The sequence below is a fragment of the Scatophagus argus genome, chromosome 10 (assembly GCF_020382885.2).
Source record: "Scatophagus argus isolate fScaArg1 chromosome 10, fScaArg1.pri, whole genome shotgun sequence".
Taxonomy (NCBI): Eukaryota; Metazoa; Chordata; class Actinopteri; family Scatophagidae; genus Scatophagus; species Scatophagus argus.
In genome coordinates, this window is record NC_058502.1 from 10,908,554 (window position 1) to 10,920,004 (window position 11,451).

At 40.1% G+C, this 11,451-nt stretch overlaps 1 protein-coding gene and 1 pseudogene across 1 annotated transcript; both read left to right on the plus strand.

Annotated features, from left to right (window-relative positions):
* Window positions 1-756: 756 nt before the first annotated feature.
* Window positions 757-1,736, plus strand: LOC124065615 (annotated as a pseudogene).
* Window positions 1,737-2,705: 969 nt separating this feature from the next.
* Window positions 2,706-9,764, plus strand: LOC124065611 (cone cGMP-specific 3',5'-cyclic phosphodiesterase subunit alpha'-like). Its single transcript, XM_046401116.1, has 22 exons — window positions 2,706-3,877; window positions 4,530-4,682; window positions 5,125-5,214; window positions 5,366-5,506; window positions 5,644-5,718; window positions 5,819-5,883; window positions 6,000-6,066; window positions 6,175-6,222; window positions 6,332-6,481; window positions 6,742-6,885; window positions 6,970-7,035; window positions 7,128-7,274; window positions 7,436-7,543; window positions 7,633-7,742; window positions 7,817-7,904; window positions 8,025-8,125; window positions 8,270-8,377; window positions 8,475-8,538; window positions 8,623-8,697; window positions 8,813-8,896; window positions 9,061-9,214; window positions 9,317-9,764. The coding sequence occupies exons 1-22, from the start codon at window positions 3,410-3,412 to the stop codon at window positions 9,349-9,351; spliced, it is 2,541 nt and encodes an 846-aa protein (XP_046257072.1). The 5' UTR covers window positions 2,706-3,409; the 3' UTR covers window positions 9,352-9,764.
* The last annotated feature ends 1,687 nt before the right edge of the window (window positions 9,765-11,451 follow it).

The window sequence follows — 11,451 nt, forward strand, 5'->3', positions numbered from 1 at the left end:
AATGAACCCACAAAAGTTTGATTAGCTCTAAAATGCTTCCAGTGGATTTTGACATCTCCTGACTTTCTTGAGCACTACAGTGAGATTCATTTAGGAATATATTATACAGGTCATCAGAAATTCAGTTTGATCAACATTTCGGTTTATGATCACCCAGTTTGTATGATACTGTGTTCAAGTATGCTGCTGCAGGTCCTTGACCCCCTCCCAGGTTTCCACAGTGTTCAAACCAGATGAATAGCTCAAAACAGCTTGTGTAAGGTAATCCCTTTCCTGTGCTATTTAAGGACATGGATTAGTATTGCTATCCAGCAATATGGAGAGTCAGAGGTCTGTGCAGTGGCTATGAGCTTTGAAAGAGAACGTGACACCAAGGGTTAGCCTAGACTAATAGCTTTAGAAAAAGTTGCTAATATGGTTTAGATCCCTCCTAATTGTGTGGGCCTGTGCCTTCCAGGAGCTTTTCATATGGAAATGCCTTCATGGAAAGTTATAATATGAGCTCAGCCTGTCTGAGACGCAGACTTAGAGCCAAGAGGGTGTTTTTCTTTTGGCCTGTTAGATTATCAAAACAAGGCATGACAAAATATTTTAAGAGAAAGGAGGATGTGTCTTGGCTAATTTATAATAAATATTTCTTATCTCCTACTTAATAAATCCTTAAACATTTCATAGCCTGTTTTCAGCCAATTACTACATCATGACATCATGACCAGGAAGTGAGCCTGGTAATCTAATTCACAGGGTAAATAAAAGTGGTGTCAAACTAATTAGATCTCAGCAGATAATTTGAGATTTTCACAGCATCACTTCAACAGAGTGTAGTGTGTTGTAATTAAATGTAAACCTTTTCTTAAAGAGGTGATCCAAGAAAACTTAACTACACAGTGTAAGACAAAAGCACAAAGAACATCTTGTAATATTTGACTCAGCTTCTCTGGTATCAATTTATGCCTTTTCAGATGCTTTTGCCCATTGACCTTTCTGGCATTAAATTAGTAAGCATATCAGATCTAGATCTTTTTCAGTCTATATGGATATTAACCCTCACACCCACTCACTTTACATTAGAAACTTATTTTTGCTTGCTCTCCAAGCTGCACAGCTTAAATCATGTTTCCATCCCTATTGTTGACACCCCGGCTATCACTGTTGTCTTGCTGATCTCTATGGCAAGCTGCAACCCTGGTGACCTGTGAACACAGACTTCTGGCCAACAAGACTGTCCTGACCCTCAGCTTGTTTGTTGCCAGTCTGTTGTTTGTCAGCATGATCGTTGCACTGTGGTGGACTATGTGGTTGACCCTGGGGTATAAAGTCTGTCACACTGCTTTGAGTCATCTGTATGGGCAGCTGTGTCACAGTCACTACCCTGGCCTCCATCAGTGTGGAGAGGGTCCAGGCTATGCTTTGGCTGCAGATTGTGCCCACTTTAAACTGCAGTATTGTGACTGTCTTTCTCTTGCTCACCTGCAATTGATGTATTTCTTTCCCATTTATTTTTGAGTCTTTTCCACAGAAATGCATGTATACATGCACTCTCACTTGGCCAGACTCAAGTGAAGAGAGTGTGTGAAATTTAGCCTTTACTGCCCTGTGCTTCCTTTGCTTCAATTTTCATAATTGTGGTCCGTTACAGCAAAATATTACCAGTGAGCTCATTGTCTTTTTTTTTGATTTGCAAAGATGCAAAGTGAAGAAAGAGACTAAAAGATAGTCGAGTTTTTTTGGCTGCAGGGGATCCTTGTCACACTTTTAAAGAAAGACCTTTTTAAAAGATAAAATTCAATGGAAAAGCAGTTTTAGTTTATCTATACTGGAACGACTTTCCTATCCTGTCTGTGATGCGCCTTTGTTTGCGGGTTGTAGGTGATGGCTTTGACCTTGAGACCACTAGCTCTTACTGGGGGCTAGATGAAGCTCTTTACAGGTCTTTTGGTCCTGGAGCTCTCTTTATTTCTTGTTCTTCTGTTTGGTGACATTCATGCACTCAATCCCAGACTCTGCTGTGGCACCACGGAGAAAAGAACATTGTGGAATTTGATACAGCAAGTCAGATTGAGGGCTCTTTATAAAGCATACAGCACACTGTCTGCACCTCTGGTGACATTTTAAAAACAATATACAGTATGCCTCTCATGTAAGATACATTATTTGATTTCTCGCAACAGTCCTGACATTTAAGACTGAAACCTCTCCGAAAACGCAAACACTATAAAGTTACTTCATTTTGTAATAAATCTTTGAAATTTTGTGACTTTCGGCACTTTCTCTTCAGTCTACAAAAATGTATCTGACCTTGAAATGTCAAATAAGAAATTTGTGTTGCAGTATTAGAGTACATGTTTTTATAAGGTTAATTAATATTAAATTATTTTATAATAATCTGTTCTGCAAATTCTGATCTGTCTCATATGGTGTTTTATTCTTAAAATGTGAGAGGTTTATCTGTCACCATTGCCTCTTAGTCATCTATTTTTAAGTAAATATTTGTGTCTTGTAACCAGATCACACTAATAAACGGCAGTTTGCATGCCAGGAAGAGTCATTAGAGTCCAGGCAGCAGTTAAAAGTCCCACTTAATCTTGTTAATTTTTAAGTGTGGCTGCTATCTACCATAGGCTGCCAAGCAAAGCCAGTGCCATGATATAAACACATATTTCTTCCTGGAGGAGTGCCTGTAGTTGAATTAGACCACAGTAGACCGGCTGTATTGCTGTTATTTCAGCTTTCCAGGTGTCACTGTATCATCACATTAATCACCGTCTCTCATACAAAGCTTCTCAGACATCATAAGACACTTAAACACAGCTTTTATCAAGTGGCACCTCTGACCCTCTTTGCCTGGTATTATTGTTATGGTATTATCCAATAATCCTCCTCTTAAAATCATACAGCATGTTTGTCCAGCACAATGCAACCAAAGCAGTATACAGCTTATTTAAACTAGAGATGAACCAGTGATCTCAGTATTTATCAGATACATTCAGGAAACCCTCAGGAATTATTACTGTTTTGACGTCTTGCTTTCTGTGCATGTCATATTGCAGGAGCCATAACTCAGCTGTTACCTGTGATGGGATTTGCCACGCTAAAATGACAAGTGGCTGGATTTACAAGTTAAGAAAGCTGAGAGGCTTTATGACTCTTGCGTCACAGTTATTAGTGCCCCCTGGGATCCCCTTACCCACTAAGCCACTACCTTCTGTTGCTGTGGAGAAGGTTGGAGCTGCTGCTTTGGTCCTGTGTCCACAGAGGAGTTTGGGAAATGTCTCAGTAAGATCTACTCTGCCACATCTTCTGTAGGCAACCTTTACTGCTCTGTTCTCTCCTCCACCCAGCTGCACCCATCTGAGAGGAGCATTTTTGTGCAGCTAGAGAAGGGATTGGTTATCCGAGCTTGGACAACATGGCAGACAAGGACACTGTAGAGAAGTTCCTTGACAACAACCCACAGTTTGCCAAGGAGTACTATGACAAGAAAGTCAAGGCAGATGTGATCACTGCTGCCTTCAACAACCAGGTCCAGGTCAAAGATCCGGCTTCCTACAAGGAGGTCTCCACCATCCAGGAGGCAGAGTTCATATTTGAGATCATAAAGGAGTTGCAGAGCAGCAACCAAATGGAAAAAGTCCTGCATAAAATTCTCCAGAGGATTGCTCTGCTGATTCAGGCTGATCGCTGTAGCTACTTTGGCTTCAGGGCTCGTAATGGAACCCCCGAGCTGTCCACGATCCTCTTCGACGTGACGCACAATTCTCCCTTCGATAAAAATATAGTGAACCCCAATGTAGAGATTGTGTTTCCCACCGACATGGGAATTGTTGGATGGACGGCTCATTCCAAGAAGCCTCAGAATGTTGCTGATGTTAAGAAGGTGAGCTCTCTGAAACAAACAAAATAGATACAAATAGGTCAAAGAATATGGTCAAACCAACTGTTTTGTGGAATAAACTCAGCTGATTATCAGCGTTGTTGCTAGCCATTTGGGTGCCCTAAGTAGAAATGATTTGTGGTGCCATATCGTTTATCGTCTAGTACCTAGCCTATTGTGATGATTTTTTTCACGAGCCTGATTTTTTGGTGCCCCCGCTGGCACTTGGTGCTCTACGCACTGTGCGTAATGTGCGTGTGCGTAATGTGCGTGTGCGGCGCAACGGCGCTGCTGATTTTTGATGAGGAAACATAGTGGATTAATCTTGTACCACTCTCTCATTAAACCCAAACGTCTTCTGAGATGAAGTGCAGCAGAAAGTGCATTCAAGATTCAATAGTTTTAACCTGTTACCACACTGATTTCAGAAGCACAGCAATTTTTTTTATCTAAAATTTACAGTTAACGTTAATTACAGTCAGCTTAAATTGTCACTCGTGCTTCAGTGTGTCTGTTGTAATGCTGATTTGTAACTTCCTATAATAACGTGCTTCAACAGAGCTTTGATCTACAATGGACATGCCTTTTTGATTTGGTTTTGGTTTTGGGAGGGGGTTGTTTGTTTAGCTTTAACCGTTCTCCATATTATTTCCAGGACTCTCACTTCAGTGACTTTGTGGATAAGCAAACCAAATACACCACCAAATGCATGGTTACTGCTCCCCTCATGAATGGGAAGGAACCAATCGGTGTCATCATGGCGCTCAACAAACAAGGTGCTGATCAATTCTCAAAGAGTGATCAGGAGGTGAGTGGTCTGAATGTTCATTTTCAGTAACAGCGTTTTTATATTAGCTATTAATATGCTTGCCCTGATGGATCACAGAGATAAAATCCAACAGAGTGCATTTGGTTTGGCTGCAGGGTTTTACCATTTGTACTGGATAGACTAATCCACTATGAGGGTCACATCCTTATTTTGACTTGTGAGGTGAAATTGCCAATTTTAGCCCAGCAGCTTCCTGTCTCTGACCTGTATATTTAGAGGCTTGACTTTGCGCGTTATGACAGCTCAACTTATAATCCTTTCAGTGAGGGGAAGTTCAGACATTTTTTTTTTTTTTGCCTCCAGTCTTCATGACCTCTGTGACTGTGAGGCCATTTAATAAAAGATTTACTGGGGACAGTGATTGCAATCTGCTGAACATGTGACTGATAAAGCAACATCATTCTGTACTCTTTCATTTCAGCTCTTCAATAAATATGTGAACTTTGCTAATGTGGTCACTCTTCAAGCTCACACTGCTTACATGTGGGATGTAGAGTCCAGGAGAAGCCAGGTAAACATACACAGTAATAAATCCAACACTTTCTTAATTGTTTTTCTGAGATCATTATTTTCTAGCTGCATTAAAAACAATCAGATGAATGACACAAGAGTCAAAAGCTGCTCTGAAAGTTACAAAGTGCTTCTTCTTCTCCTTGGTATAGGTGTTGCTGTGGTCAGCCAGCAAAGTTTTTGAGGAGTTGACGGATATCGAGAGGCAGTTTCACAAAGCCTTGTACACAGTGAGGACATATATCAAGTGTGAGAGATACTCTGTGGGACTGCTTGACATGACCAAAGAAAAGGTGTGTTAAAGAAAGCCTGAATTTCAGGTTCTACTTTCACAACAGTTTCATATGACTGCAGCTCCATGCACTGCGACTGTTGTGCATTTATATCAATAAATAATACGGAAATATGACTTTGGCCTTTTCTTAACCAGGAATTCTTTGATGAGTGGGCAATCAAACTAGGAGATCAGGAGCCATACAAAGGTCCTAAGACGCCCGACGGCAGAGTAAGTCCAACACCAGTATTTTTATTCACCAGTTCTCATCAGCTAGTTTGTGAAGATTGTAAATAGATCAAAAACACTCTTTTATGTTTAAAACATTCAGGAAATCAGCTTCTACAAGATTATTGACTACTTACTGGAAGACAAAGAAGAGATTAAAGTTATCCCGTAAGTATGATGATGTACTGCTGTACCTGTATCTAGCATCATTGTATAGCTTTATATGCATATATTTAACTTCTAATAAGACGATGCCCAGTTATTCATCCTTTCTGAAATCACAGCGGTCCTCCTGCCGATCACTGGGCTCTGGTCAGCGGACTCCCCTCATATGTGGCTGAGAATGGATTTGTAAGACCCACTTTGGTTCCATTTTTAATGTAAACCCTACAGTACTTAAATAATCACTTTCACTGGTTTGCCAATGTCCAAACACAATTTAGCTTTCTTTACTTCTAGATCTGCAACATGATGAATGCTGCAGGAGATGAGTACTTCACATTTCAGGTAAGACATTCTTCACTGACAGGTGGTATTCCATTAAATTCACTTCGGTTTTTTTACAACACAGCCCCTCACTAAAACAATCTGGATATTCTGTTTGATTTGTTTGCAGAAAGAAGGGGTGGATGAGACTGGGTGGATGATTAAGAATGTTCTCTCCCTCCCTATCGTCAACAAAAAGGAAGAAATTGTTGGTGTTGCCACTTTCTTCAACAGAAAAGATGGCAAACCCTTCGACGAGAACGATGAACAGATTACAGAAGTACGGGAAAAAATCTCTAGTTTGGTTGTTTAATCTTACTGTTTGAGCCTTTCAGCATTACATTTTTCTAATCCTGTCATAATGCACTGCACAAGATACTTTGAGGTAACGTGTATTCATTTAATTTACAATATAAATACTTTATAAAATATACTAGTCTTTTTATATAAAGTTAAAGCAGTATCATATTTTTTATTTCACTTTTTTAAGTTAGATCACAATACAGAGAATTAAATGCACTGTTTTGTCCATGTCCCTAGGCTCTAACACAGTTCCTTGGCTGGTCCACCCTGAATAGCGACACATATGACAAACTGAACAGGACAGAGTGGAGGAAAGAGGTTGCCCAGGAAATGCTCATGTACCAGACGAAGGCCACACTGACTGATGTGCAGACCATCCTGGTAGGCTGCTGCTCCAGTTGACTGATATCACTTCACCCAGACTGAAAACACATCAGTAGATTAAGCTTTTCAATTTCCTCACAGAACACCCAAGAAAAGTTTGGCTCTGCACCAGAGGACTGTGACCAGAAGGAGATGTACAAACTGCTGGTAAGCACCACTATAAGTGCCGTACGATGCTCCTCCTAAAGTCAGTTTTTTTGAGATGACGCACTAACTGTTGTGTTGTTTCCAATGTGCAGAAAGCCAGCATCCCCGATGCCAAGACTGTGGAGCTGCACGAGTTCCGCTTCAGTGACTTCCCATTGTCAGAGTTTGAACTCATCAAGTGTGGCATCCGCTGCTTCTTTGAGCTGGGTGTGGTAGAGAAGTTCAAAGTCCCTGCTGAGGTACAGTGTACAGCAGTCAGGAAACCTGTCTATGTTCACTTCACTACCCCATGCCTGTCTGCTTGTTTGGGGCAGTGCACCACTTCTGAAACACTCAACACACAGGGAAAGGCGAAATATTTTGGTCTGAGGTCTAACTTAGTGTAACTTCTGTCATGCAGATCCTGACACGGTGGATGTACACGGTTCGCAGGGGATACCGTGACATCACCTACCACAACTGGAGGCACGGCTTTAATGTTGGACAAACCATGTTCACTCTGCTGCTGGTGAGTCTGGTTTCTCATACTAATATTTCTTTTATTACCTGTTCTGCTGTACGTCATAACACATGGTTGTCTTCTCCGCTCCTCAACAGACAGGAAAACTGAAGAAGTATTACTCTGATCTCGAGGCCTTTGCTATGGTTGCTGCAGGATTCTGCCACGATATTGACCACAGAGGAACCAACAATCTCTACCAGACAAAGTAAGAAATTTATGGGTCATTTTCAGATGACTTCAGTGACTAACTGACAGTGAAAAAAATTTGCTCTCTTGAAGGAGTTTATCCCCGCTGGCAAAACTCCACAGTTCCTCAATTATGGAGCGACATCACCTTGAGTACAGTAAGACGCTGATGGAGGATGAGGTGGGTCCTCGTATTTTACTGTTTTTGTGTTTAAACCATTGGGGTTTGACTTGACAAGTCTATTTTCAGTTTGTTATAGGGAACCAGTGAAATGTTGCTTTCTTCTGCTATTCTTCACAGAATCTGAATATCTTCCAAAACCTTCAGAAGCGTCAGTTTGAGACGGTGCAACATCTGTTTGAAGTCTGCATAATTGCCACTGATCTCGCCCTCTACTTCAAGTAAGGAATGTCAGGAATGTGCTGTTGTTCTGTCCATGAATAATATGTAGTGACTGCATATCTCACATTTAACATTAGTACATTTAATGTCTGTTATTTTCAAGGACTTTTAAGAGAACATCTGATGGCTCTCTCTTCTTTCAGGAAGAGAACAATGTTCCAAAAAATTGTGGAAAGTGTGGAGGGAATTCCAGATGAGAAGGAGAAGATCAACTATGTCTCCAACAATGCAACCAGGAAGGAAATTATCATGTAAGTACCCAGTTTATCATGTGAAGTACCCTCCATATGAAGGCTCAAGGTGTTCTAGAAGTTATTCAATAATTGTGTTATCATATTTTCATCACAGGGCAATGATGATGACAGCTTGTGATCTGTCAGCCATTACAAAGCCTTGGGAGATTCAAAGCAAGGTGTGTTCCCTTCATCCGACACCTGGTTACAAAGCATCAGTCAGAAACCTGTTCTTATAGTTCTGTTGGTTCTTGTGGTTCTAGGTTGCTCTGATGGTGGCGGCAGAATTTTGGGAGCAGGGAGACCTTGAGAGGACAGTCCTTGAGCAGCAGCCTATTGTAAGAGCTTTAAGTTATATTTCTTGGTATTTGGCTTGCATTGAATGTTTTGTCAAATCATGACAATAATCAACATCTCCTACTTCTTCTTCTTCTTCGCCTTCTTCTCCTTTAGCCAATGATGGACAGAAATCATGCAGATGAGCTGCCTAAGATGCAGTGTGGTTTTATCGACTTTGTCTGTTCTTTTGTGTACAAGGTACATAAACACAAATTAAAATATTGTTCATTGTACACAGTATTGTGTATACTCTAACAAGAGCTGTATTTTTTTAAAACAACAATTTCCTCATGCAACTTCTCTTCTCCTTTATTATCCTTATCTTTGTATCTGCACTTAAACCCATGTCTGCATGTTTGCAGGAGTTTGCTCGTTTCCACACAGAGATCACCCCCATGTTTGAGGGGCTGACTACCAACAGGGGAGAGTGGAAGGCCCTGGCAGATGTCCACGAGGCTAAGATGAAGGCGATCGAAGACGAGAAGAAAAAGTTGGAAGGTGGTGGAGAACCACAAGGTGAGCACCGATATCTGGAATCACATCCCTCCATCTCATTGTGTATTTGCACTGTCTCATGTCTCCCACTCTCTCTCCCATTTGTTCCTTCTGCGGGTCAAGATGGTGGGAAGTCAAAGACATGTGTCATCTGCTAGACCTCCAAGACCGTCGAAGCAATTACAGATGTTTGTCTGGATGTGTATTTATACAGTGTGAGTATGTGCATGAGCATGTGGTCACAGATGAAAGAAATGTAATGTGCAAAGATCACTAAATGATTATTTTTAAAGGTTACAACTGCATTAATTTAATTTTATTCTTGTATATATTAAAAAAAATATTCAAGTCATTTAAAGAGAACATATTTGTATTTTATTATAAATATTTATACTGAATATGATATATGCATATTTAGCTCACTTTCTTCAGCTTTGGACATGATGTGAATAGAAATATTAGACTGTATATATGATGCAGTTCGAGCTCGAGTATTTATGGAATATAAATACTAGAATAAGATGCACTTATTTTGATGAGAATAAGCTTAATAAACAAAATTACTAGTTGCTTTTTTATTGCAAGGAGTGCTTTCAAAATTTCAAACATATGTCCCAGGCAAATAGGTGAGAGATGTAAGACGATTTGACTGAATTGGATTTGTTTATAAGCCACCTCGAGCCCTGAGGCTTTCCTTTTTAAGTCCCCTGCTTACATAAAGTAAAAATACTGCTGTCCCACTCATATGTAAGCATGTCCAGAGTATATGTAGCACAGGACACAGGAAGACATCATCTTGAAACACTGTGCAGCCATGTATAGGAGGGTGTCAAACAACACATTAATTATGATATGTTGTGATTTCTTAAAGCTGAAATGTTTAGATTTGTTTTCCCGAATCACTTCTCAGTACAGATCTGGCTAGCACAGAAAGATGTCAGATTTTATTGTATTTTCTTTTCTCATGCAAAAGTTTATTTCCTTTTTAACCTAAAGAACTTTGAATCTCAGTGAATGTGATGTTTGCAAAGAAATGTAACCATCATGCATGTATAGCATTAAATACATAATCATATGTGCAATAGCAGTATGTATAATGAATGAAAAATGTCAATAAAGTTTATTTTCAAATTTGATGTGCATTTTAGCCCTTTTGCAAATATGGGACAAGGACAGTTCAGCACAAATTTAGCGTTTTTGTGCTTCATGTCAACGGCACTTTGATACAATGCCAGAACAGATTAGGTGCAGCGCATTGATTATTGAGCAGAACAAGTTTCCCGATGGGGACTTGCACCCTCATTGACTTCATGATTGGCCAACAGGACCTTGCGTACACTGTGTCAACTTCTTAGATCCAGCTAAAGAGGGGTTTAAACGAGGAGGACTGACCAAACATCACCTTTTAATCAACTGCTAACAAGCTTACAAAAGATCTGTCTTACTGACTGGCAAATGGTTTCTGTTTCTGACTTCATACTCAGTCACCAAATGTAAGTGTACATTACATACAGAAGAAAGATAAATGCAGCTAGCCAAGGTGTGTATCCCTGCACTAATTCCAATATCACTATCTACAGTTACAGTACAGTTTAAAGTATGCAACCATAGCTCTGTTTTTTGACCTTTGACTGTTTGACATGATTGACCTCAGCAGGGATGGTTAGCAGATGTTGTAGTGCGTCATATGCGAATATCCCTATGAAGGATCCCATGCACGCAAAGGGTATCACTGCATCCCTGCTGCTTCTCACTGTAAAAATCTATTTGGAATAACAAAACAATAAGTAAATCATTTTATTTATCCTCATACCTGAACCTCCACTCATTTAGCTGTTATACACGGACATTAATGTGATACTTTGAATTTATTTCAGCTTTTACAGTGCAATAATAATAAGAATAATAATGAAACATTTCTCCGCAGTGATGGTAAACTACTGTGTGCCAAATAATTATCAGACTTCAGAGCCGTGTACATTTATGAAGGTGTGTTTTCTTATGCCAGAGGTGATTATCCCTTTGATATGATTAGCTCAGGCAGGTGACAAACTTCATAGTTCATAGAGGGTATCCCAGTTACAAAACCCCGTCAATCACGTCATAAGAGGTAAGCCAGCTTTGTGGACTCACAGGAAACCTTAAGACAGCATGTAGGTTCAGAGGTCAAACAGTAAAGCAAGCGTGTACTCGATGTGCTGCTTTCACTGGTGGGAAAACACAGGAGCAGGACAGACACATTTATTTGGTACCACAAT

Excerpts from the sequence above, each read along its gene's own strand:
- LOC124065611 (XM_046401116.1), top strand. The coding sequence starts at position 3,410 with ATGGCAGACAAGGACACTGTAGAGAAGTTCCTTGACAACAACCCACAG. Across the intron at positions 6,067-6,174 it reads ATGTGGCTGAGAATGGATTT|ATCTGCAACATGATGAATGC; the intron begins GTAAGACCCACT and ends CTTTACTTCTAG. Across the intron at positions 7,036-7,127 it reads AGGAGATGTACAAACTGCTG|AAAGCCAGCATCCCCGATGC; the intron begins GTAAGCACCACT and ends TCCAATGTGCAG.